The sequence below is a fragment of the Miniopterus natalensis genome, chromosome 2 (assembly GCF_054644295.1).
Source record: "Miniopterus natalensis isolate mMinNat1 chromosome 2, mMinNat1.hap1, whole genome shotgun sequence".
Classification (NCBI taxonomy): Eukaryota; Metazoa; Chordata; class Mammalia; order Chiroptera; family Miniopteridae; genus Miniopterus; species Miniopterus natalensis.
This window is the reverse complement of record NC_142082.1, coordinates 176,891,994-176,914,752: the sequence shown is the minus strand read 5'-3', so window position 1 is coordinate 176,914,752 and position 22,759 is coordinate 176,891,994. Positions and strand designations below refer to the sequence as shown.

At 41.3% G+C, this 22,759-nt stretch overlaps 2 protein-coding genes across 2 annotated transcripts in view; one reads left to right on the top strand and one right to left on the bottom strand.

The window, feature by feature from the left end:
• PRDM4 (PR/SET domain 4) overlaps positions 1-4,836 on the top strand; it is a 28,408-nt gene extending 23,572 nt beyond the window's left edge. The window contains exon 14 of the mRNA XM_016223013.2: positions 2,053-4,836. The gene's annotated coding sequence lies outside the window, so the exon portion shown is untranslated. The remainder of the gene's footprint in view (positions 1-2,052) is intronic.
• PWP1 (PWP1 homolog, endonuclein) lies at positions 800-21,032 on the bottom strand. Its single transcript, XM_016223023.2, has 15 exons — positions 20,862-21,032; positions 18,474-18,532; positions 18,187-18,371; positions 16,368-16,453; positions 16,172-16,268; positions 13,211-13,321; positions 11,926-12,053; positions 11,295-11,356; positions 8,516-8,612; positions 7,877-7,938; positions 6,414-6,525; positions 4,745-4,835; positions 4,531-4,652; positions 3,374-3,479; positions 800-2,355 (listed from the first exon to the last, which is right to left on the bottom strand). The coding sequence occupies exons 1-15, from the start codon at positions 20,931-20,933 to the stop codon at positions 2,246-2,248; spliced, it is 1,500 nt and encodes a 499-aa protein (XP_016078509.1). The 5' UTR covers positions 20,934-21,032; the 3' UTR covers positions 800-2,245.
• Between the last annotated feature and the right edge of the window lie 1,727 nt (positions 21,033-22,759).

The window sequence follows — 22,759 nt, the reverse complement described above, 5'->3', positions numbered from 1 at the left end:
ATGCTGGAGATATTTCTGTGTTGTATGTATATATTAACATGAATTACACAAAGCCACTCCAGGCTGCCACTCCTTTTTATCATGCTTCCCTGTGCGATAGTCTGGAGCTAAAACCTACTTCCCAGCCTCCTTTAGAGCTAAGATTCCATACAAAACCCAGGTTCCTCTGACCAGATGCTGCTGGGTGAGAGTTTGACTCGGAAGTGAGTTATGTGGAGAGACACGCAGGACCCGGGCTTTTTATTATGCTGGTGTGGATCTCACCAAGGGTGATGTAGATTTGGAGCTGATGGTTGTGGTGGATGCTTTCCGACGTGGCTGGGAGCTTCCTGATCATAGGAGCAGCAGCTGCACATTGCAGGCTCACTTCTGTGGTACAGGACTGGGAGTCATTCCTAGAATTCAGCCTAGACTCTATTTCAAGCCTTTTTAGTGATTCTGTGAACTGTCTATACTGCTTTATAAATTCCTTTTGCTTAAACTAGCTTGAGGGCATTTGTCTATCGAGTTATCTGGCCTTGCTGGGTTTCATGGTAGCGAGAATTCAGCTATTGTTAGAGATGGGACGCAGAATTGTACTTGGCACTCATGGCTGAAACATGGGTTAGATCACCTGTGAACACATGCAATAAAATGTGCCCATATCAATAAATTCAGCTGACCTAAACTGTTCCTCCTCTCCTGGTGTAGCATCCTCAGAATCTTTTTGACACAGGGTGTCCCAAAAAATGTATACACACTTTAACAGCTGATAGCTCAATTGATGTTTCTTTTCAGATTTAACCTATTGGAATTAATTATTATTCAAACTGTGTATACATTTTTTTGGGACACCCTGTATTCTCAAGTGTTAGGAGATTCTTGCAGTTCTGTTAATATGCAAGTCTTCTTTCACGCAGTTTGACTTTGGAATTACAATTTGAGGCAAATTACAATTTGGTTTAGTCATAGGTCAGAGGCAGTAAGAGGTGGTAGGAGTTGTAAATGAAGAGAATTGGAATTTTATATCAATGTGGTCAATACAGGGTTTTCAGGAAAGAAACACTCTTATTATATAAAGGAGCTCATTTTGTTGATGAGGGAAATCTTTTGGGTACTTGGAATCTCCTCATACATCACTCTTCCACTTTTTGAGTTTGCACTCTTTCCCCCAAAATACAATTTCCCCCCCAAGAAATCTGCTGAAGCTACGAATTCAGCTTGTGTTGTAAATCAGTAACCTGTGGGACCAGACTCTCCTGGTGTGTCACTGTATTAGCCTCATGGCTACAAGAGGGAAGACATTATTTTAGTGTAGTCAAGGATAATTCCCTGGTTCTCTGACCTAGGCTTGTGTCTGTTAGGCAGAGGGAAAGGGGGGAAAAAAGAAAAACTAAAATACATTAAAGACGTGTTTTGTGGTGTAACATGACCTATCATGAATAATTTTTTGTGTGCGCCCTGGAAGAACGTTCTGTTCTTTTGGATGGAATGTTCTGTATATGGCAGGTCCACCTGCTCTAACGAGTTAGTTTAAGGCCACTGTTTATTGATTTTTCTGTCTGAAGGATCTATCCATTGGTTAAAGTGGAATATTAAAGTCCCCTCCTGTTATTATATTGCTGTTTCTCCCCTTAGGTCTGTTAACATTTGCTTTATGTATTTATGCGCTTCTATGTTGGGGGCATAAAATTTATGAATGTTATATCCTCTTGTTGGATTGACACCTTTATCATTATGGAATGTCTCTTTTCTTTGATAACACTGAATGGCCTGCCACTTTTAACTGTTACCGAACAGTAGCACTAAGAACACGTCTAAGTCATGAGCATTAACTGGAGAACAGTTTGGAAGGTGTGCTCCCTGGGGCACCTGCTTCTGTTTATGGCCTACTCTGCAATCTTGGTCAAACCACAACCCTTCTGGCCTGGGTTTACCCATCTGTTAAGATTACAGGATTGTCTTCTTTTTAAGGATTATATAAATTACTATTTTACAAATTTAGATTACCTGCAACAGATGGCATATTTAAGGAATTATTTTTTAAAAACCTGTTTTATTACCCTTTCCAAGGAGACTTACACACTAAATGCTCGAACGGCAAGCATGAAGACTGGCCCTGTTTTGCTGCCACCACAGCTACAGAGAGGAACCTCAGGTAGTAGGAAATGATTTTTGTTTCTGTCGCTACACATGGAACATTTTCAGGCCAGCTTTTTAAAAGTCCAAGTTAAGGTCAAAGAAACAGGAAATTGTATGATCCTCATTAAGATTCCATTGGTGTGTCTGAGCTCCTGCTCCCAAAAGGGCCACTAATAGATGAATTTCTTGTGTTACCAAGAACAAGCCTCTCTCGTCTTCCAAATGCTTCATTTACTAAAACACAAATAGAGAATTAAGAAATTACCAGATCAGAAAATTAAAGGACTATAATATAAAGAGACTAAAATGTGAGCAGTAAGTTTCTCTACCCTACAGTGGAAATTTTATGAAAATATTAACACTTAGTAAATAGGAAAGTAACCAACTCAGAAGTTCAAGGTAATGTTCTGAATGAGGTTAATCATGTTTTTAAATGACTACTTTTTTTCATATTCTCTTTTACTTGTCCTGGATTTATCTAATAATCCACCTTGGTAACAGATGTCCCATCCCTTATAACAGGAGCTCTATCCTTCCATTATTCTACTTCTGAGAGTTTCCTATTTTCTTCTTTTCACCTGTCTTTGTATCATATATACACAGGACTCTTTGAATTCAGGACCCTTTTCTACATGTTGGGAAGATTCAGGAGTCAGATAGTGGGCTCCATGTTTACAGGACAAACCAGACTACCTCAAAGTAATAAATAAGCAGACAGGCTCTCAGGAAGGGAGGGGAGTAGCCTCGTAAGGAGAGGGGCTACTGGAAAGGGGAGGGTCATTCTTTGAGACCATGCTACATTTCCTTCCAGCTTTCCCATTAAGATCTTTCAATTTTAAAATTCAAGTTTTGTTAGAATGATGACATGTATATTATAGATTTTTAGGGAGAGTGGACAAGAGGGAAACATCGATTGCTGCCTCCTGCATGCCCCTTACCGGGGATCGAGCCCACAGCCTGGGCATGTGCCCTGACCAGGAATCAAACCGGCAACCTTCTGGTACACAGGACAGCACCCAACCAACTGAGCCACACCAGTCAGGGCAAGATACTATTTTTAAATAACCATTTAAAGTAAAAAGACAAAATTATCAAACATTTCCAAATTACATTTGATCCTATTTCCTAAGCAGACTACACTATAGGATGAACAAGGGATCTACCTTTGCTATCTACCTAATATATTCAAGCCACACATTCTGTTAGATGTTAAGAGAAGTATTCAGAAAAAGCAGGCGATTAAGATTCTTACCTGAAGAGACTGTGCTTATATCCCAGATCCGAAGCCCTTCTCTCTGACCTCCAAAGGCATAAATAAATGGCAGATCAGGGCAACAGGCAGAACAGAAGAGAACTCCCTTGGGAGGAGAGAATAGAAAGTCAGTGATGTCAATCTTTTATAGAGACCCTAATCTAGATTCCTAGTCCTGTCTACAAGAACCTATGATTTGAAAGGTTACTCAAAACCAACTCACCAGTATCTTTTTTAAGCCTCCTACAAAGGTAGTTCACAGTCACGTTGGAAATAATAGTACACTAGGAAGCCAGACGAGTTCAGCATGGTGGACATTCTGTGAGGACGTATGTATGCTTGTGACCACTCAGGTCTCTCATATCCATTATCAACAGTCTATTACAGATTTCCTAATCTAATCTAAGTATTTTTAATTCTTCTTTTAAGCAATGATGGTGATGATACCAGAGGTATTATAGAACATATAAACAAGAAAAAGTATAAAAACTACTCAGTGAGATAATCACTGTTCATGTTTTGGGACAGGGTCTTCCAGATTTACTCATTTAAGCAGTTAAGCATTTAAATATGAGCATGAACGGTACTATAAAATTGCTTCTGTAACCTACCTTTCCACAAATATTTACATGCACATATACTTACATATATTCAATTTTAAATAGCACAGTGTTCTATGTCTGCAATTTAATTTATATAACTCAGTGCCTTGCACACAGTAGGTGTACAATAAATAATTGCTGAATTATTTCTAATTTTTGCCACTATATAGTATTTAATTTCAGTGTAGTTAGAACTAGTTATGCAAAGAGGTGATAGACTGACCCCAAAAGCTGTGGTGCCCTAAAGGCTCAAGATTTCCTGGGATGGTACAGACTTTAGGGTGAAAAAAATGTGGCTATTCCACCTATGTCCTAGAAAACCGTCTCCCTACATGCCTTGTTCTTACCAAGTAACTGTTAATCATGTGAGTTGGAAAAGGAACCAGATAGTCACTGACTTCCCCTCAAACTACCCTATGTCATAAATTCTCACCAAATCTGGCTAAGCTCAAAATTAACTTTCCCAACAAATCCATATTTAATGCAGTGATTCCTGGAGAGTGACAAACAGTACAGGTCAGAAACAGAAAACAAAGATGCCCAGGAGAGCCTTACCATTTTCATGTCCCTGGAGTGAACCAGACTCGGCCTATCTCCTAATATGTCCCAGATCTTCACATATTTGTCTGCTGATGCCGTCACGAGACAACCCTTGATTTGACTGCTGAGATCAAGACCTAAGGGAAGATTAGTTCAGAAACTGTGACTCTAAAATACAGATTTACTTCATTATAATTTAATAGAAATGAAACATACTATTCTTGCTCACCAGAGATTTCATCATTGTGTGCATTAAGTGTAAAAATTGGCTTATCTGAACGTGCATCCAAATTATATACAAAGCCGTCATCTGTACTGGCCTGGAAAGAGTAAAAGATGGCAAGATTGTGCTATATGCCAACAAAATTAAACAGTGGGTAAACAGTATAAATTACAGTCAGCTATATACCTGACTTACCCGAGGAGCTTACTGAAAATTAACGTGGACAGAAAGAATCTGCTTGTGGATAAGCTGAGTTCACTCTTAAATGGACTAATTCAGCTGAAATATCCATTAGGCAGCTGGGTTTGAGTGGGAAACTATGGGAGTGGTATGGACTAGGGTTAGAGAGGTGGCAGTGCAGAAGTGGAAATAACATCCATGAGAACAGAGGGACACGCCCTGGGAATGTAGAATTAACAGACCAGTGTGTTGAGGACGGAGGCCTGGAGAGTGTGGCCACTAAAATACAGGGTGAGGCGGAGCTCACAGAAGAATCGGGGAGGGAATGACAAGAATGTCGGGGAAGCCAAGGAAATTGGGCTTCTGAAGAAAGGCATGACGGATGCTGCCGATACTCCGGTGGGGCGCGCCAATGACACAAGCATGAGGCAGATTACAGTGGTTACACTTACACGTCAGGGAGGAGAAACAAAGGAGTTAAGAACAGACCTAGTCAAGGGTGGGGGGAGAGCTGAGCCCTGTACAGGCCAAGACCAACAGCCAATACGGAGAAGGGAGAGAAAAAGGACAACTGATGTGGCCTTGAAGGTATCTGTGGATGGGGGCAGAACCAGGAAGGCCGTCTCATCCTTGGAGACTAAACCGTTTTATTTTGATCACTTCCCATTTCCCTAAGCATTTGTGATTTGAGTACCCAAGACCATCTGCTAGCAGATAACCTCAGGAGTGTGTGTGCTTGACTGCTGAGAGCCAAAGTACAACACAGCACTCAGAACTGGGCCTTCACCCCCATCTGGCGCAGGGTAGCTCAGCTGGGAACTGTGCGCCTCTATGCACAGAGCTGGGACTGACTTCTCAATCATCATTTCAGGAACCTTATTATAATTGTGCACATATTTTAAGAAAGCTGTTTTATAAAGAACTCTTTCCCTCATTTAAAAAGCCCTACATATTTATTTACCTTCAGAAAATTAGGAAATATGTGGATGTATCACAATTTCTTTAATTACTCTTCCCTTCTGGATGAAAGCTGGGATTTCATCTCTCCATGGATAAAATGTCAATGGAATCTTTGGCTGCTACATAGACAACTGTCATCCTACAGACACAGGGTGTTTACAGAAAGATCTTAACACCTTTTTCCTGTCTGGGAGACAGTGCTATATTAATTAAATAGGTTAGCATTCTCATTACTAGAGTTCCATTCAAGTACTAGGACTTAAAGTTGGAAAACCATTAAAAGAATATTAGCCATGTTAAGTATTTAAAAACTATAAAATGTGGCACACTTTGAAATGGCTGGAAATTAGCAAAATTATTTACGTTTACTATTTTTTGTGGCTGATCCATTCATTGTTGTCTTGTTAAAAACACCTTATTTCTTTTACCCTAACATCCAGATACTTCACGCTTTTCAGAGTCTCCCTACAACGGAACTGAAGGAAATAAGTACTGGTAACCTGGATAAGCAAAACGGTAATATGCACAGTCTTACCAAAAAATGACAAGGTGAAAAGTGATTCCAAGTCACTCTCTCAATCTGCCCGCTGAATCGCCACATTCGATGGCCTTCATCTGGACTTCGGCAATCATACAAAGCCACTGACCTGTGCACGTAAAGGCAAAGTTAGGGTTTCCAGAGTTCTGGTTCTCCTATATGTTTTAAGTTTATTTTTAATGAAATGGTAATAAAACACTCAGGATTCAATTATTTAAAGCCTAATTTGAGGTTCCAAAATAAAATAGAAAAGAGGAGTTGGTTTTTACTAACTGGTAGACTTTGTCACTTGAAGGGATTGGTGGCTCTGGATGTCATAGTGACCTTGACCTTCTCCAGGTCAAATCCTCCACTTACAAGATGAATTGTCTCTATTTCCAAAAGACCAGGACAATTTCTAACTTTCCCTTCCCCAGTAGTGCTCAGAGCCAGATAACCCATGTTTTCTTACTCTCTTCGAGGTTACTGGGTTGGGGGAACCAATGGAGATTTTTCTAATTTTGCATGAATCCCAACTAAAAATGTAAACATATCACTCTTCAAAAGGACAAGGAATTACAATAAAACTGGGTTTCTGTCTGTACTATCTATCTTTCCCATCTCCAGACCCAATCTCTGAAAAGCAGCACACGTGACTGGAAACTCCCCTGTAGTAGGCTAATGGGCCCAATTCTTCACCTCTCCCTACAGCCATGCCCCCAGTCAGTGACGCGGGAGTTCTTCCCATAAAGGCACAGTTCATTTCTCCCTCCATGTCATCTGTTTGGCCAAGAGAATACGACATAAGTGTACTAGTTCTGAGCCTAGTTCTCAAGAGGCCTTGGCATCTCTGCCTGAGCTTTCGACGTCACCATGACCTAGCCTGCTGTTCCCAGGCTAGGGAGAGTCTCCCCAGCCCAGCCTAAACAAACCAAGATGAGCAGAGCTACCACTGAATGCGGAACAGATTAGCTCAACCTTGCAGAGGCATATGAAATAAATGTTAACTGTTTCAAGTCACTGAATTCTGGGATGGCTTGTTTCACAGCAATTGCCAACTCAAATCCTCTAAAAATCAAAGCAGTTGCTAGTTAGGAACCACTTTTTTTTTTTTTTTTTTAATTGATTTGAGAGAGAGGAAAGGAGACAGAGAGATAGAAACATCAATGATAAGAGAGTCACCGATCGAGCCTGCAACCCAGGCATGTGCCCTGACCAGGAATCGAACCCCGATCGCCTGGATCCCAGGTCGATGCTCAACCACCGAGCCACGCCCGGCCGGGCAGGAACCACATTATTATGACAGAACCACATTCCCTTGCAGACTGAAAGAGCTGGACTTGGAAAGGACATAAGTATTACTAACAAACACACAGGTGCCTCAGCAGCACATTCTCTCGGAGCATTCAGTGGTGCTTTCTGAATCAGCTCAAGAGGGTAAAAACAGTAGCAGTAACTGCTGGAATGCAACGCTTTCTTACTTATCGTATGATCCAGAAATCAGAGTCTGTGCTTCAAATGGATGAAACTGCAGAGTCTGGACCTAAAGGGAAGAAACAAATGAATTGGTCTGCTCAGTTTTGGTAAAACTGCCTAATACTTGGTGAGAATCAATCTGGCAGTGCTCTTATAAATTTTTCTCTTTGAAATTTAGTAGTATTTAAAGAAACATAAATGCACTGCATGATCAAAAGGACAAAGCATATTTCCATATAAAGGCTGACACTTAAGATGTAATACAGCATTCCCCAAATTGTGTTTGGCATAATACATATGTCCCGCAAATGTTAAAATACATTCAGAAGAAAAGAGGGGTGTGGTCAAACATATCCGGGCAGCTCTACATGCTGCGGAAGCCCCACAGGGTGCATTTTAGGAGCCTCTGCAAACATCTTACAAAGCAGGAATGTTCCTAGTCATTGCATCTTTCTGCACCCATTTTTGCATCTCTGAGATGGGTAATTATAACTGTTACACAGGCCTTTGTGCAGATTCAATGAGCTAGCACGTTAAAACAGTCTGTAACTCACAAAAAGTCATTTACAAATATTTGGGATTACTTGTAGCCAGTATTTGTCTCAGATTTTTTAGAATCCCTTTTATCCACTAAGTCATCATACCTTATCTGTGTGCACAGCAAGGCTAGCCGCTGGTTTCCCCAAAGACATATCCCACAGAATCACCGTGTTGTCAGCTGATGCACTTGCCAGCACATTTCTGAGAAAGGGAGGAAACAAATCAGGTATTCTTTTCAAGATCGAGAGCATTAAATGTAAGAATTTCACTTATAATAGCATGAAAAAGAATAAAATACTTAGGAATAAACTTAAAAGAAATTCAAGACATATATTAGAACTATAAAAGACAGTTAATAGCCGAAATAATATTGAAAGGGAAGAGCAAAGCTGGATAAAATCAGTTTCTGATTTCAAAACTGACTGAAAGCTATAGTAATCATAATGATGTGGTACTGGCATCAGATTCCCAGACCAGGATGAAGCGCTCAGAAATGGACAGCTTCCTGCAAAGAATGACATTACAGCCCTGGCCCGGCAGCGAAGCTGGTTAGAGCGTCATCCGGATACGCCAAGGTTGCGGGTTCAATCCCAGTCAGGGTACATACAAGAATCAACCAGTGATGCATAAACAAGTGGAACAACAAATCGATGTTTCTCTCTCTCCCCCTTCCTCTCTCTGTAAAATCAATTAAAAAAATGATTCACACTATACACAAAAAGTAATTCAAAATAGATCACAGACCTACTAAATGTAAGAGCTAAAACTAAAACTCTCAGAAGAAAACAGGTATAAATCTTCATAACCTAGGGTTACGCAATGACACCAAAAGTATAAACAAAAGAAATTGGACCTCAACATGAAAAACTTTGTGCTGCGAATGATACCACCAAGGAAGTGAAAAGAGCCCAGCTGATGTGGGTCAGTGGTTGAGTGTCAACCCATGAACCAGGAGGTCACGGTTCAATTCCTGGTCGGGGCACATGCTGAGGTTTCAGGCTCCATCCCCAGAAGGGGGCCTGCAGGAGGCAGCCGATCAATGACTCTCTCCCATCGTTGATGTTTCTCTCTCCCTCCTTCCCTCTCTCTCTGAAATCAATAAAAACATATTAAAAGAAAAAAAAGTGAAAAGACAACCCAAAGAATAGAAGAAAATATATTTAAATCATGTATCTGATAAATGACTTCTATGTATAACAGCGATTATAAACCTTTTTCATGTCGAGGCATGCGTAAACTACTAAAATTCTGAAGCACACTGAAAAATATATTTTTTGCCATTCTGACAACAAAAAAAAAAAAGTGTAATTTTGATTCACTCCCACTGGATGGCTATTGTTGTTTGGTTGTTGTCATTTTTTTTAATTTGACAATTAAGGGAAAAGAGGTCAGTGCCCCTCACTAAATAGTCAGGTATTGCATATTTTAAAAATTCTTGCTATACACCAAATGAAAATTGCTAATCTAGAATATACAAAGCACTTTCAACCGAATAATAAAGAGAGAAGTAAAACAATCAGAAGATGAGCAAAGGGTCTGAATAGATACTCTCGGGGGAAAAGCTTCATGACAATGAATCTCGCAACGATTTCTTGGATATAACACTGAAAGCACAGGTAACAAGGGTAAAAATAAATCTGACTACATCAAAATTAAACTTTTATGCAAAAACCACTATCAGCAGAGTTAAAGGCAACCCGCTGAATGGGGGAAAATATTTGTAAACCATAAATCTGGTAAGGGATTAATATGCAGAATACATAAAAAACTACAGCTCAGTAATAACCCAAACAACCCAATTTAAAATGGGCGAAGGATTCAATTGCTATTTTTCCAAAGAAGATATTCAAATGGCCAATAAGCACTTGAAAAGATGGGCAACATCACTAATCATTAAGGAAATACAAGTCAAAACTACAGTGAGATACCACCTGACAACCATGAGGCTGGCTAAACAAAAACAAAGTAACCGGTGTTAGCAAGAGTGTGGAAATGGGACCCACATGAGAATACAACACGCTGCACCTGCTACAGAAATAGGACAGCGGTTCCTTAAAAAGGTGAAAACAGAATGACCTGTGATCCAGCAATTTCACTTTTGGATACATTTACTCGGACAAACCGAGAACAGAGCCTCTAACAAGTCCCTGTACCCTGTTCACATGTGTGAACAGCAGCAGCGTTACTCACAGCAGCCAACACTTGGAAGCAACTCGTGTCCACTGACAGATGGGTACACAGAATATGGTATGTACAGAGTGGAATGTCATTCAGCCTCAGAAAGGAAGGGGATCCTGCATGTGCTACAACATGGATGAGCCTTGTGCTAGGTGAAATAAGCCAGACACAGGAGGACAGCTACTGAACGATGAGGTACCTGGAGGAGTCAACTCAGAGACAAAAAATAGAATGGCGGTTACGAGGACCTCGGGGGAGCAGAGAATGGGAGTTACTGAGTAATAGGTGTACAGGCTCAGTTTCGGAAGATGAGAAAAGTTCTGGAATGGCACATTTTAGGTTACGTCTATTTTACCACAATTAAATTATATTTTAAAAACATACGGATGAGATTTTTGTGAAAATTAAATGGAGAGAGGAAAATGTTCTGTGAAAACACAATTCTATGCAGCACATGCTTCCTTCCCAGTGGTGTAGGGGGACGGCCCTCGCTCACCAACTTTGTGATGAACACCTATTATGGGAAGGGCTGGCAGGGGTGCAGGGGTGCAAGGACACAGCACAGCTCCTGCCTTTAAGCAGTGTGTACTGCAGGAAAAGACAAGACAGACAGGCACACAAAGACCTGCAACACGCTACGTAGGCAGGAGGCTGAACCACAATGGTTACAGCCTTTAATAAATCTTCAACTGGAATTCTTTTTACCTGATCAGCTTATTCCAAGAAAGGTCCAAGACAGCATCGGTGTGCCCCTCTGCTGAGGAACTCTGTAATTATTATTTAATTTAATTACTTTTTGTACCAAAATCTCCCCAAAATAAAGTTGATGTTAATTTGAAAGATTCTTAAGATTATTATTGACCTTAAGCAGAACTGAAGACTAAGAAAAGGAAACCCCTTGTCTCCACGCTACTTTAGAGAAGAAACTGTAGTGGTTCTTAATCTACATGATGTAATTCTACAAATATCAACCTCCCTCCCCAAAACTGAACAGTTTAAAAGCCACAGGAATTAATACATGGATATTTAGAATTCAACATACTAAAGGCTAAAAAGAAAAATTTTAAGTTCAAAACTAGCATATTCGTGTGAATCGTCACTATAAAGGAAATCAACCCGAGAGTAAACTGTTTTGTGTAAGGACGAATGTGTTAACAGGTTTTATGCAGAGAACAATTTTTCCTTTGATGAGCTTTTTGAAACTAGAAACTGCTGTAACTTCACAATTCTGGCCTGTTCCAGCAGAAGTGTCCAATTGAAAGTGCCTGATCCTGTCCCTTCCCCCAGCCCCGGGAAACTGTCCTGTCACTAGTTTAAGTACCTGGTAACCGCTTACCTTCTTTCCTTTCTTCTTCTTCTTTGACAGCTTACTTCCGAGGCTGAAGACGGGCTCTAAAGAGTCCACTATATCCAGGTCCCACACTTCGATAACGGGGGTCATGTTCCCCACAGCAATGTAATTTCCTACAGGAGGCAATGATGTAGCGATGACTTCAAAACTGCTTCTTTCTAGCACTAAAGCCTTGTACATAGTATGTGATCAGTAAATACTTGGTTAAGGATGAGTCAAAGTAAAAAACACACAAACTTCTAATGAAATACACAACACTGTAATTAAGCAGCAGCTTAGAGCAATTTCTCTTTTATTTGCATACACATCCTCTGAATGTTGTTAAAATGCAGATTCTATGCAGGAGGTCTTGGATGGGCCTCACCTTTGCATTTCTAACCAGCTCCCAGATGATGCCAATGCTGTGCTGCTAAGTTCTTGGGCCACAAAGGCTCAGAGTAACAAGGGCTCAGTCTCTTGGTTCCAGGGTCCTCACTTAGCTAATGAGAACAAAAACCCCTCCTGCCTTCAGGGGCTGTTGTGTGGATGCGGATCTGATCAGGTCAGGAATGTGAACAGCTTTGCAAATGAGATGTAAGGTTATGAGTATTATCAGACTTTACCCTTATTAAGAAATAGGATGAGGCAACCAGTAGTGTGCAGCTTTGGCTAAAAAGTCTAACATAAGAACCTAATTCTCTCTTCATTTTGGTTTTAGTTGGTGTTTCCTGAAAAGGGTCTTGGCCCTAAACTCTAGCCGAGAACATCAGACACATCATGCCAATTTATACTGGGCTTTTTTAATGAGACCATCCCACAGTTCTGCAGCCCAAAATGCTTTCAGGCCCTGTTCTTCTGCCTGTCTAAAGTGTAGAGACACACAACCCAAAACAATTATGTGATTGTGTTTTAAGAATTACATTAGGCCCGGCTGGGCGTGGCTCAGCGGTTGAGCATGACCTAGGATCCAGGAGATTGGGGGTTTGATTCCCGGTCAGGGTACATGCCTGGGTTGCGGGCTCGATCCCCAGTCGGGGGCGTGCAGGAGGCAGCAGATCAATGACTCTCTCATCATTGATGTTTCTATCTCTCTCTCTCCCTCTCCTTTCCTCTCTCTGAAATCAACAAAGATATATTAAAAAAAAAAAAAAATTACATTAGTACAACTTTATAATATTAACTTCAAAAAACATCAATAATTCTGCAAACCGTCATACAGATACCTAATTTATGCGGCTAGGAAACACACACAGGACTAGGAACCATTCTGCAATCTAAGTTTTCTAATTACCGGTGGAATTGTCCGGGCTAGGATCGAAATTCAGCCACTCCACGCTCAGAGGGTATGCAGACAGCAGTATATCATGGTGTACATAGAAAGACTCTTCTTCTTGATTATAAACTGCAAAGATTGGGAAAAGAGACTTTACCACATCAGAATAAGAAATTACATCCCACTCAAAAGAACACACTCTCCATACTAAACCTGCAGGTGCCACATGCTTAAAAGGAGACACATTTGATGACATTAAAGGATGTTCCCGAGTTGTTACTGCTAGACGAAATATCTGCATGTCTATATATTGCCATCACCTGGTGTGGCCCAAATGGGAACAAGAACACTGACAGAGAACTGACACCTGCCTGAACACGCCACCTGCATGCTCACGGGCTGAAATGCTCCCACCTCCTGGTTCACCCATTACAGAAAATAATCCCTCATAGTCTCCATAAGGAGCACAGCCATGCGCCACAGAACGACATTTCAGCCAGCAACAGGCCAGGTTCGCCGGTGGTCCCATAAGGTTATAATGGAGCTGAAAACTTCCTATTGCCTAGTGACGTGGTAACTGTCACTCGCTGCAGTGCAACCCATTACTCACATGTCTGTGGTGACACTGGTGTAAACAAACCTGCACTGCCAGCATAAAAATACAGCACATACGTTATGTACAGTAATGTACATACTTGACGATAATAAATGACTATGCTACTGGCTTATGTACTTACCATACTATACTTTTTATCATTACTTTAGCATGTACTTTCTATTTATTAAAAAAAACTCTGCTGTAAAATAGTCAGCTGTGTTAATCCAGCAGCAGCCTCATAGCACGTGTTTACTGCGTCTCTTAATAGCATCTCCTCTTGCGCTTGATGTATCTCATGTTGTTCTGTTCAGTAACATGCCGTACAGGCTTGCAGCCCAGGAGCAACAGGCTGTCCCATAGGGCCTAGGTGTGTGGTAGGCAACACCACCGGGGTTTATGAAGTGCACAACCACAAAACCCCCTAATGATGTATTTCTCAGGATGTATCCCCCTCATTAAGCAGAGCACGACTGTAATTATTATTTTATCTTTTAAAGGTCTATCTGGTTTTAAGTCAAGAAGAACAAATTAAAAACAGGACTGAAGAGAAATAACTCATATTTAGAAATCTAAATGCTTGGCAAAATTACTTCTTTAATATTGAAAAAAAAAATTATGAAGACCAACAATGTAAATGAAGCTCTTGAGAACACTTTTTGGGCATATGGCAACTGTAAGACTTAGCTCCTTCATTCACAATTATGTCAAGGAGCAAAAACACTGTTAAACTCAATGACTAAGAAGTCATTTAAAAATTACATAATGAAATACTGATAAACTAGAACCCAAATAATCAGAAATTTCCCCAAAACATGCTTTTTGTTAGAAGAAATGTTAATACTGTATCTCTGGCTTTGACGCAAGTAGGAACCTCAGCTATGAACAATGTATTCAGCCTACTTTTTTTTTTTTTTAATCCTTACCTGAGGATATTTTTTGCATTGCTGACGCTCTGAGCCAAACCAGCTAGGGTTTCCGATTACATTTTAAATAAAAATGATAATGATGCTTTAAAATAATCTCCTAATTTTAACCATATCAGATCAACATTCAGATAGGCTTTAGAATGCAGTTTTGAAAATATTCTTGAATAGACACTGCTGGATAATTTGGGGTTTCACACCAAATCCAAATAAAATATACCTTTAACAACCTAACTTAGAATTAAGTAGGAAAACAATTGCTTTACTTTAATTTCTAGATTCCTCTCTGATACTCACTAAATTCAAAGGAACGACCACAATAAGTTCTCACATGAGAATGTATAAAAGTCAGTGATGATAAACTGTAATAGTTTTCATTCTTTTAAAGTTAGAATTGATCTTTTAAAAATTTCACCAACATGGTCTTCATGTGAAATGTATGTAAGAAGTTTGAAGATAATTAGGAGAATGATTTCACGCTGAAATAGCTGCAATTTAAAGCTGTTTTAATTTTATAAATAGATCATGATGGAACACGGGATAAAAACAGCCTACTCAATAGACTTCCTCAAGGCTGCCTTAAAGACTGTGAAGAGTTACAGAAATTCAACCTAATGACTGCACAACTGCTTCTTCCAACAGGCCTTAGCCTAATAATCTTGCTGAAGCTTCAAAATTTTAAGACAGATGAACAGAACATAGCTGGGGAAGGAGAGTATCTGGGCAAGGATGGATCTGTCTGAGGATGTGTGCACAGAGAAACAAAAGGGCAAGAAAACAGTCACTCAGTTAATGTCTGTTGATTAATATCAATATTAAAATATGTGACTTAAAAATTCAAGTAAAAAAGAAAAACATTCCCTGTCCTGGGAATGTGACCAAGATGTTCTGGTTCCTGAAGGGAAATGTAGGCTTCTGAGTAGGATTTTTATGAAGAAAATAAAATGTATTGCAAAAAGAGAAACATCTGAAATGACTCTGGGGGAAAAAAAAAGAGCAGGATAAAAACATGTCTGTTGAGTATACTCTTTGCCACATAGAGAAAAGCAGCTAGAAAGGAGACTGGAGTAAAAAGCCAGGGGAACCAGTTACCCGTGGGTGATGGGATTGTATTTTTCCCTTGTGTTTCTGTATAGCTTTACATCCAGGTTTTCTCCAATGGAGGGAAAAAGTGAGAAACTAACAAAAATGTTTAAGTGAAAGATTAAAAACCCTTGTTAGAACCTTCCAGGAGACCTGTTTCCATAAGTTAAGTAAGATAGCAAAGTGACATGGGCTACAAGTGTCAAGGCACAATAACCAGGAAATCTGTGGGTTGTGCAGAATTCAACCATGTAACAAACTTCCACGAGAGGGTAGGATCTGATGCCTAACCATTCATAATAGCAGCTTTATGGTTACTATTTTAATATCCCTAAAATAGACTAGAATCTTTGGTAAGGGCTGTATTTCACTCACCATGTACCTCTAAATTGCACTGGTCCTGTTCAGCTCTGCCACAAACTATGAGATTGTCACTGGGCTTAATTAAGAAATCTTCACGTTCATATTGCTCCTAAGTGGAGAGAGAAAAGTCACTGACTAGAAGCGGATACTCAGTGAGGTTTTTCAAACTCTGAAGAAGCATAATTAGAAAAGCCACATGAATATTTACCGTATCTTTCAGAGTAACATAAGGATCTTGGTCATTACTCCCATAGACTGTAAGACCCAGGAGAGATTCACCAAGAGTTTCAGTATCTGTAAGAATTCATAAACTGAAATGAACACAACAGTCATTTTGACAAAAGCATTTTTTCTGAGGCATTCTATTTTTAGACTTAGATCCCACCTCTTTTCATAACTAGCTCTGGAGCCTCCATAGTTGGAAAAGGAAATAGTGGATAATAATAAACAGGAGTTTAAAAGCCATTTATATTTGGCATTGGAATGCACACTTGATAGTCTTGGAATTCATAATCTTCCAATAAAAGAATTAAAGTGTGAAACTTCCTTAGAAGATATCTAAATTCTGCTCAGGTTCTCTAGCTCCTTGTAATCTTTATTTAAAAGTGCTATAGAGAGGAGGCTGTAAGGCCCTGGAAATGAAATTATCTTAAAACAAAGACATCAATACAAAGTAAGAGTTACCTGGTCAATTAAAATTAAAAAATGATGGGTTTCACAAAGTTAAGTGGGTTTCTTTATGGCAAGATTTCTCAGAACCTCCAATATGGTAATTTGCCTTATGAATCTGAAAGGGGTTATTATATGCTTTTTTCACTAATGGAATTCTATGGCATATCTGCAAGAGTGACAGAGAGCTGACCCCAAGTAACATAAAACTCAGGAAAAGGAAGATACCCTTAATTGTCAGGGGAAGCTGCTCTAAGGAGGCAGAACTAGTAAACATCTGACAGGCAACAGACACAGGGATTTCTACTGGAGAGACAGTCATCGGCAGAGTGTGGAGAAGGGTAGGAGCCTTTGAATGCTGCCTCTTCAGGTCGGCCTCTCGCCCTCTCTCTGTATTCCCATGGCACTGCCCTAGCAGGACAACCACCACTGAGTCCAGTGGAATAACTATTCTCTGCATCTATTGAAGCATAGTCAGTCTCAAACTTCAGAAGATTCGACTTACAACTATTCAACTTTCTGAGGGTGAAAAAGTGATACATGTTTACTGGAAACTAGCTAGGCTAAGCTATAATGTTTAGTAAGTGTATTAAATTATTTCGAATTAAAATATTTTCAGCTTATGATGGATTTATCAGGATGTAGCCCTCTCATAGACTGAGGAGCATATGTACTAAAAAGAATGAAGACTTCAGAGACAGATAAAGTTGAAGCCTAGCCCCTTTATTCTCCAGGTGTGCGACATTGCAGTTATTTCATCTTTGTAAGCCTCAGTTTTCTCCTCTGTAAAACGGAGACAATAATTCCTCTCTCGTTGCAGATAAAAGAAGAATGCACTATAGGTTACTATACCCACTAGTTGTAATAAAATAAAATATATAATACTAATTTTTTTTTTTTCTTTAAAGATCTTAGATTGGTGGGCTAGAGCTTATTTTCTAAATTAATTTAGGAAACATGCTGTCTTTCTAAGCCTTGAGCCAGATTATGTGACTGACATAAAAAACAGCAAAATCTTGAAGTAAAGCTCTGGCGCACTAGAAGCATGATCTAATGCAGCGATTTTCAACTGGTGTGCTGTGGCATGCTTGACCGCTACAAGCATTTTTAAAACATGCAATACCTGACTATTTAGTCAGGGGCACTGACCTCTCTTCCCCCCCTTAGATAAAAAAATGACAACAGCCAACACAACAATAGCAGTCCACTGTGAATGAATCAAAATTAAACCTATTTTTTTGGTGTGCTGCAGAATTTTCGTATCAGTTTATGTGCCATGAGATAAAAAAGGTTGAAATTCACTGATCTAACATACCGAGTTTGCGATTAAATACCAGTACAGGCGCGTGAATTCTAACCTGGGTCGCCTTCCTCATCGTATTTATCTAAATCGTACTCGGCCAGCTCATCGTCATCCGGTGCCCTATCATCCTCTGGGTCACCATCCTCCAGGGGCTCCCTTGGTCGTGCCTGGGTACGTGCACTATGCATGCCATCTTCTGAAGGATCGCCTGTCTCCTCTTCATCACTGCCACCTTCCTCTCTATGCCAGGAAAGAAAGAAAGTTGCCCAAATGGCGCTCTTGCCATCGTTTAGATTCACATCCCGCCCGACTTTACACAAACATCACCGTGCCCATGCTCACCGCAATTTCTCCTTTGCTTCAGCAATGAGACGTTTTACTTCGTCTTTACTAAGCTCTACCTACGAGAGAGCAGACGTTTCATTATGATATAGTTAAACAAACCACTGTAAGTCTGTGAATTAAAAAGAAGTTTGCAAACTAATGTAAAATATAACTTTAAGAGACGTAACCAAACATCAATCCAGACCCTCTAAGTTAACGTAATTGGAGTTTTCACAGGTTCTTACAATTAAGATCCCTTCCCACCTAAAGCTGTTTAGAAAAATCACCTTCAGTCTACTCTCTCCCCAGTCTTTCCCAAAAGGACTGACTCATACAGACTGGCTTCTACGGCAGCCCACCTGATTTCCTTCTAATCCCCACTCCTTCTCTCCATTTCCCTGCGGATATTCCTAAACAAACCAGCCTTGCCTTGGTCCTCTGCTCGTTTTCCCTGTTATCATCTGCAAGTATTCACTCATCATGCTGTTAAGTTCCTTGCAAAGCTCATTCATTCTCGACTAAAACTACCACCTCTGAACTGATTACTCTAAACTTTCCCTTCTCTAGCCCTAAACTCCAGTTCCATTCCCCCAACTGCCTGTAACTCTCTCCACTTGTACATCCTGCTCAAAACTGAGGTCATTCTCTACTTCAAAGTTGGCATTCCTCACGTAATCAATGCTTCAGTACCTGTAAGAACACCCTCATCGCTACTAACTGTAAGCTCCTCGAAGACAGAAACCGACTTGTCACTGTGTGCTTAAGCACATAGTTCAGTGCTCAGTCCATGGTAGGGATGCTTGATGACAGATGATGAATGAATGAGTCACCCAGTTTACACCAAAAAGCGTCTAGTAATACGGAAATCCTCCTGAGGGTTGACACTCCATTGCTGGATAGCTCCAGAAATTAAAGGTTCTTAAATTTAATTAAACAATACTTATTTTTCTAATTCCTCTTAATGGTCTGAGTTTTCCTTTCTGGTATTTTATAGATAAATTCAATCTCTTCTTTCTATAAACTCTTCAAGCAATGGTTACCAAATTTGTTTGCACATTAGAATCATGTGGGGATCTTTTAATGATTTCAGGCCACACTCCAGACCAATTAAATCACAAAACTTGGTAGTAGGGCACAGGCATCAGTATTTTCCAAAGTACCCCAAGTAGTTACAATTGTGGACATGTTTGGAAATCAGTCTTCTAGTATCTGAAAGGATATATGTCCCTTTTTAATAACAAGTGTTAGTTCCCTTAATAACTTTTTTTAAGTTATTGATGAGAGAGAGACAAACATTGGTGTTTTGTTGTTGTGCCACTTACTTGTGCATTCATTGGTTGATTCTTGTATGTGCCCTGACCTGGGACCGGACTTGCAACCTTGGAGTATTGAGATGACGCTCAAACCAACTGAGCTACCTGGCCAAGGCGCCCTCAATAATTTTGAATGAGATAATTTCCAGTCCCTATTCTAGACATGTGCCCTGAGTGTCTACTTTGAGCCAAACACCAGAGAAACTAGTGCCCTGAGGAATTCACATCCACTGAGGCTATTCCAATCCCTCGTTACTGTTAATTTCACATCCCAACCACTTACATTTCTATCACTTTTCTAATCCCTGCCATCACTGGCCCAATTACATTCAAACCAAGCCCCCCCTTTCCCTCCCCTCCCTTCTTTCATAGCACTTATTACCACTGACATATTACACACAGGCAACTCCATACAGGCAGGGACTTCTTTTGTTTATGCCTACTCCAGGACCCTGAACAATGCCTGGCTCGCAGAAAGCACCTAGTAAGTACCTGCTGAATAACAAGTCATTTTCACCTCTGCTCCAGACCCAGTCTCTGACTCCTGCAGGTTTTTCCTTCCTGTGTCAGGTCTACCTCTCATCCCCACTGCCACTTCGACATCTCATTTGAATTACTGCAAGAAACTCTCTCAGCCTCACGACATGTAGTCTCCACCCCAGTATTTCTATACCATAGCTTCCATCCTGTAGACTCCCCCGAACGCCGAGCACAGGAGTAGAAAGTGGAGTTTCACACATGCTTCCGACTCCCCTTATCCTGAAAACGCACTGGAGCGTGGCTGAAGCTGTGGTGTTGTCAAGAAAGCTTTTGGGAGGGTGTGTTCCGACTCAGAGGACCAACCTGCCCCCTTCCAGTCCAGGAGGCTCAGGTGCGCGCGAATCTGAGGGTAGAGCTTACCTGGGGGGCAGGGACCGTGAGGAGGCGCAGTCCCAGACGCCCTACGTCCTCGGAGCCGCAGCCTAGTCACGACAACCTGGCCCACACCGACTGCACCCGCCCAGTCACAGCAGCCGGCCCAGGCCCGCGTCTCCCGGGTCCGGGTTCCCCAGCTCACCGAGGACACCTCTACCTGTGAGCCACCAGGCCTCACCTTGTCTGGCGTCTCTTTGGCCACACCGCAGCGGACCCAAGCCACGCACGTCACCTGGCGGCTGCGGTTCATGGTCCTCGGCTCAGGGACGCCTCAAGCCAGAGACCCGGTTGCAGCGAGAGCGGGAACCTCGCGGCGCCTCGGCCAGCACGCTCCGGGGCCAGCACCGGGACGCTGTTCCCGCAGGGCGCAGGCGCGGACGCTGTTTCCGGCGTCGGCGTCGCCCGCTTCTGACGTCATTTGGAGGCGCCGCGTGGGAAAGGGGTGGGGCAGGGGTTGGAAGCGGAAGCAGCCCCACGCGGTTTCCACGTGGGGCGCGGTGAGCGGTTTTGGGGCGACCTGAACGGGCGTTTCAGCACCGCCCCTTCTGCGTCGGTGTCTGCAAGCTTCACGGAGGCAAGAAATAAAATTGGGACTTTGGGAGACAGAGGCAGATTTCCACCAGCGTTTATTTTGCCTACAGTTCCATAGACTCCAAGCTGATCAATGGCAGAGGTTTCTGGGGGTGTTTTTTTAAAATCTTTCTCCAAAATGAATTTATCCTTTCAAGGAGAGACTTCTGTCGTTACATTTCATTACATTCTTGGATGTCACTTTTTCCCCTGAAAGCATTTAGCACTATTATAAAGTGTAGAGTCGCAGCAAACACAAAGTGCTTGTCATGTGTGAGGCACTGTTCCAAGTGCCCTGTTTTTTTAAATTTTATTTTTTAAATTATTTTAACCTTCACCTGAGGACATGCATTGATTTTAGAGAGAGAAGAAGGGATAAAGAGAGAGAGAGACACGGATGTAAGAGAGAAACGGGATCGGTTGCCCCCTGTGGTAGTGCCCTGGCCTTGGTTTGTGCCCTGGCCGGGAATCGATTTGGTGTAGGAGCCGATGCTCCAACCAGCTGAGCCACACCGGCCAGGGCTAAATGCCTTATGTTAAGTTGGTTACTTCCTACCCCTGTGCGGGAATCTTATTTCCATTTTACACACAGGGACACATTAATTGCCTTTTCCAAGGTCACACAGCGAGTGAGTGGTGTGGCTGGGGTATGAACCCAGGTACTGGCTCCAGATGCTGGCTGTGATCTGTGTCATGCTTCTCAGCTAAAGTTAGAGTCATCTATCAAAAAGGTCAGTGGCTCAAGGACTTGAGAATGGAAAGTCTTAGCATCCCAGAAAGATCGGGGTTTTGATCTCTTTGTCTGTGTAACCCTGTCCCGTTCGTTTGCCCTCTCTGAGCTCCATCTGTCTCTCCCACCTCAGAAACAGGAGAGAGTGGTTGCAACAATAAACTGGCAGGACACGGTCTTTCCCAGCTGTATTGTCAAAGTGGGCTGTCCCCCTCTGGGGTCAATGTATGTACATTTTTGCAACAAATTTGTCTTCACATACAATATTTTACTTGGTTCTCACAGCACTGATGAAACATGATCAGGAACTACCTCCATTTTAAAGATAAGGAAGTTGAAGATCCCAGTGATGAAAAGCTTTGCTGCCTGAGATCACACACAGTTAGGAGCTGACAGAACTACAACTAAACACCAACTCTCTACACTCAGCCTAATGCCCCTGGCACTCTACCAGCCTGAGGAGCGACTGTCTCAGGAGTGAATTGCTAATTCTTTGGTACAGTAGATTGTGTTTATTAGGGCCTCTTCCGGTGCTCTGTTTCTCTCAAATGATTCTGGTTCCTTTGCTTGTGGTCCATTTAGAAAGGTGGTGGGGCAGATAGAATTTTTCAGAAATGGCTACAACAATATCTTTCTTCATGCATGTTTTTCTACAATGTGATCTTGATATTTTCCCATCAAAACATGGAGTCTAATCCCCCCCCCCAACCTTGAATCTAAGTAGGCTTATGACTAATTTGACCAATAGAGTATGACAGAAGTGACACTTCCAATGT